The sequence below is a fragment of the Gracilinanus agilis genome, chromosome X (genome assembly GCF_016433145.1).
Source record: "Gracilinanus agilis isolate LMUSP501 chromosome X, AgileGrace, whole genome shotgun sequence".
Classification (NCBI taxonomy): Eukaryota; Metazoa; Chordata; class Mammalia; order Didelphimorphia; family Didelphidae; genus Gracilinanus; species Gracilinanus agilis.
The window spans coordinates 6,064,494-6,069,051 of NC_058136.1; the positions used below are offsets into that span (position 1 = coordinate 6,064,494).

The following is a 4,558-nucleotide window of genomic DNA, read 5'->3' on the forward strand; positions in this document are numbered from 1 at the left end:
CATATGTCCTTGTTCAGGGTCTATTTCCCATTCATGTCCGCCTCAGCCCATGCATTCAAGCAATTGTTTATCTTATATGTTTCCTCTCCTGCAGTCCTTCCTCTGAATGTGGGTAGCATCTTTACCATAAATCCCTCAGAGCTGTCTTGTGTCATTGCAGTGCTGCTGGTACAGAAGCCCATTACATTTGATTTTACCACAGTATATCAGTCTCTGTGTATAGTGTTCTTCTGGCTCTGCTCCTTTCACTCTGCATCACTTCCTGGAGGTCTCTCCAATTTGCATGGAATTCCTCCAGTTTATTATTCCTTTTAGCACAATAGTATTCCATCACCCGCATATACCACAGTTTGTTCAGCCATTCCCCAATTGAAGGGCATACCCTCATTTTCCAGTTTTTTGCCACTACAAAAAGCGCAGCTGTAAATATTTTCGTACAAGTCTGTTTATCTATGATCTCTTTGGGGTACAAACCCAGCAATGGTATGGCTGGATCAAAGGGCAGGCAGTCTTTTATAGCCCTTTGGGCATAGTTCCAAATTGCCAGCCAGAATGGCCGGATCATTTCACAGCTCCACCAGCAATGCATCAATGTGCCGATTTTGCCACATCCCCTCCAATATTCATTAGTCTCCCCTTCTTTCATTTTAGCCAATCTGCTAGGTGCGAGGTGATACCTCAGAGTTGTTTTGATTTGCATTTCTCTAATTATTAGAGATTTGGAACACTTTTTCATGTGCTTTTTGATACTTTTGATTTCTTTACCTGAAAATTGCCCCCGGTTTTTTTAAAGACATGCAGAATAGGGAGGCAGTGGTCAGAAATACATTAGACTTAAATACAATTAAATTAAGAAAGGAAAAAGCTACCAGGTTTTTAAATGAAGGGGTCCCTGGCACCTTTAGAGAGCATTTTCAGTAGAATGAGGAAACTGAAGCCAGAAGATTACAAAGGGTTAAATTGTGAGAGGAGAGAAAGAGGGAGGAACCTTCTGGTCATGAAGCCTCTGTCAGGGAGGGCAGGCCTGGGTGCTCCATCCGTCAATTAGTCAACATTTATTTTGTGCCTACTATGTGCCAGGCACTGTGCAGGAGTGGAGGACATTGGGCAGCTTGGGGCGGAGAGAAGACCATGTAGGAGCAGAATGAAGCCTTTGGGTCCCCAGAAGTAGAGGGCAAAGGGAACTGGAGCTGGCATTAGAAGATTCTGGTGTGCTCAGTTAAACCAAGGCCCAGTCTGGAACCCAATGAAAGACAGGTTCACATCCCTTGGGTTTCCGTTAGAAGAAAAACATGATGGAGAAGCTTGGGGAAGGGGCTAGGCAAGAATGGGTTTCCTCTCTTTGACTCTGATCACACATTGCTGGAAAAATCCTCTTCACTAGAACTGAGGCTGCCACATGTTAATCCTACAGTGCAACAAAGCATCACTTACCTGTTTTAGAAAGCTGGAGATTATCAAAGAAAACTTCAATTATGTGTGGGGTAACTTGAAACTGGATACCCTCCCTTCAGGTTCGAAATCTTTGAGCTCATGAGAAGTAATATGGTATGTTGTCTAGGAGTCATCCCACTTCTGGTGGTATCATCTTGGATAACTCACTGAAGCTCTCGGGGCCCTCTGTTTGCTCAGCTGCAAAATGAGAACGCTGTACTAGACAGCTTGTAAGGCCCCTTCTGGATCTACAGTTGACACCCGATGGTCTGATCGGGACTTTGGGACAGACCCTTCACTTCACTTTCCTCTGTAACATAAGGAGGTTAGACTCAACAGACTCTGAGGTCTCTTCTAGCTCTAGGGCTGATTTTTTGTGTGACCTTTAGTAGGTCCCTTAACCACTGTGAGCCTCAGTTTCCTCCTGTGTAAAATGAGGGGGCTGGACTCTAAGGTCTCTTGAAATTTTTGATCCAGGATGGATACTATGACATTATTTCCCTGCCTCAGTAAGTGGAGTCTCTCCTCTTGCCTGCAGGTTAACTACACATCCCCACTGGTGGCGGTACACTTTACGGAAGTGAAGAAGAATCGGGCTGTGGCTGTGGAGTGTCAGCTGAAGGGCAAAAACATTCAAAACAACATCACCAATGACCGGTTCGTGGGCCGGGTCCTCTTCACGCTGAACATTGGCGGGTAGCTGCCCCTGCTTGGGCCCCCCCAACCCCCTGAGTGTTCCCTCAGTTGCCACTGATAACCACCAACCTCTCTCCCCTAGTGAGGACATGGTCACTGCTCACTTAGGACAGAAAGTGCTCCCCGTTGTCTTGGTTTTTGAAAGGTTACCCTGGTGACCCACAAATGGACTTCCATTTCTTTCACTTAATAAAGCAAGAACCACTTGTGCTGTTAGCTATCGTACTATAACACCGATACAGGCATGTGCCAAACCCAGGATTACCTTGAAGGTTTTGTTTCTTTTTTGGCTCAAAATCCATAATGTGAAGCCTGTTGGACCTGTCATTCAAGGACTTGGTCCCGAGTCTGGGTCTAGCACTCATTACCTGCAAGACTTTTCCTCTCAGGACTTGTTTCTTCCTCTATGATTTGAAAGGAATTGGTTGCTGGTCTCTACCAGCTCTGGACCTAGGAGCCTATATAAATTTCTTTCCCTTAATGGGCCTCAGTCTCTTCCTCTGTAAAATGAAGAAGTTAGACTAGATGGCCTCTGAGGTCCCTTCCAGTTCCAGATCCCTAAAGGACATCAGGATGCCCCTGGGTAAATCATCCCTGCTACCTAGGGCTTCAGTCTCTGTAAAATGTGGAGGTCGGACTAGCTTGTCTCTGAAGTCCTTTCCAGCTCTAGATCCCAGATTCTGTAAGTGGCCCCTTCCCCTCCCTAGGCCTAGTCCCTCTTCTTATAAAATGAGGGGATTGATGGCCTCTGAGGTCCCTTTCAGTTCTAGATCTAAGGTTCCTACAATCTCTAAGGCCCAATCCAGCTGGGACAAGGTTCTCGGGTTCTTCGTTTTCAGAGGGGAGGCCTGGAACATGAATCTAAACCGGAATGCTGACTGACAGCTGGCTATCGAATTCCTGGGCTCCTAGGATTTTGGCCTTCAAGATAGTTGGTCCACTGTGCTCCCTGATTAGACAAAATAGGGATGTCTGAGCTCCAGCACAAAACTTTGTAATCAGGGGCCACGAATCAATACTGAGCAGTAAGCGTATTTCTGCCTCTGTCATGTCCTGAGTTCCCAAACGTTCTCCACTTGGCTCATGGTATCCTGATTCAGAGCCTGGTATGGGGCATGGTACTTAGAGCGCCAGTGAAAGGCCCCTTATAGCTAGGCAGAAGTGGATGGTAGTGCCAACTGAGAACTATTTGGGGCTAGAAGCTGAACCCTCAATCAGGACTTCTGGAGGGAAGGGCTTTCCCCAGCCAATAGGCCCAGGCCTAGCTGGAGGATTTGAGGAGGGAGGTGGACTGGCAGCCTTGCAGTCTCCTAGCTCCCTCAGGTCCCAGGACCTGAAATCAGGGTATAACAGCTGGCCCATGACTCTGGCCAACTCATGCTGCTCCCAAGGCCCATTCTTCCAGCTTGGGGATTATCTAGGCAGATCCTGGCTACTTCTCTCCTTTCCTTCTGCCACCTGCCATTTCAGTGTCTCTGACTGCCCCTGCCAGGTGGTGGGCTAAGCCTAGGAACGGGAGCCAGAGCCCGTCAGAATAGATACTGTGGAGCAGCTGGAGCTGGGAGGAAGAACAAAGCCTTGGTATCCTGTGTGGACTGGAGTCAGCCACACTGCCATAGAGCCTGGTGCATGAATGTGCTGAGGAGTAAAAATGAAGTTGAGTGGTTTGCAAATTGGGGAAACGGGGAAAGGGAGGGCAAAGTGGGTTTCTGCCTTAAAGTTCCAAGGTCTGTAAGTAGCAAGCAGCAAGCAGCAGCTAGGTAGCACGGGGGTAAAGGGCCAGGCAGGAGAACGCGGGTCCAAATCTGGTCTTAAACACTTCCTACCTGCGTGACCTTGCAGAAGTCAGCCCTTGCTGCTCTTCTTTCTGTCTTAGAGACAGAAAGCAAGGTGCTTTTTAAGTTATCTAGTATCCACAATAGCTCATTTTGATAGCCCTTTAATATAAGTAGAACAGGGATTATTATTTCCATTATGCAGATGAGAAAACTGAGGTTCAGAGAAGTTCTTTGTTCAATGTCACATGATGAGGAAATGAGGCAGCATTTAAACCTAGGTCTTCTGACTCTACTTTCCATCCTGCCATTTTAGAAAACATGGAAAACACCAGTGCAAACTCATGCATTCACACAATCCCTTTCTGCCACCGTTAAGGTGTAAAGCTCCAGCTGGGCCCAAGAGTCATCATCTCTTCCCCTTTCAGATTTTAGTGCTATAACCATGCACTACTAAAGAATTCTGAGTAACCCAAAGATTCCCAGGATCCATGCCATGGTCCCCTTTCTTCAAGCATTATTCATCACAGGTAAAAGCCTTTAAAAGGGCAGGAATTCTTTCCTTTCTACCTTTGTAGCCCTCCAGAAACAGACACATGGGAGGCCACAAGCCTATCCAATTCTCTTGTTGTACAGATGAGGAAAACCCAGAC

The 4,558-nt window shown here is 46.9% G+C and overlaps 1 protein-coding gene across 1 annotated transcript in view; it reads left to right on the plus strand.

Moving 5' to 3' along the window:
• ATP1B4 (ATPase Na+/K+ transporting family member beta 4) overlaps positions 1 to 2,611 on the plus strand; it is an 82,296-nt gene extending 79,685 nt beyond the window's left edge. Inside the window, exons 6-7 of the mRNA XM_044682663.1 lie at positions 1,689 to 1,759; positions 1,912 to 2,611. Coding sequence (XP_044538598.1) covers positions 1,689 to 1,759; positions 1,912 to 2,134 — 294 coding nt within the window. The 3' untranslated portion in view covers positions 2,135 to 2,611. The remainder of the gene's footprint in view (positions 1 to 1,688; positions 1,760 to 1,911) is intronic.
• Positions 2,612 to 4,558: the final 1,947 nt, after the last annotated feature.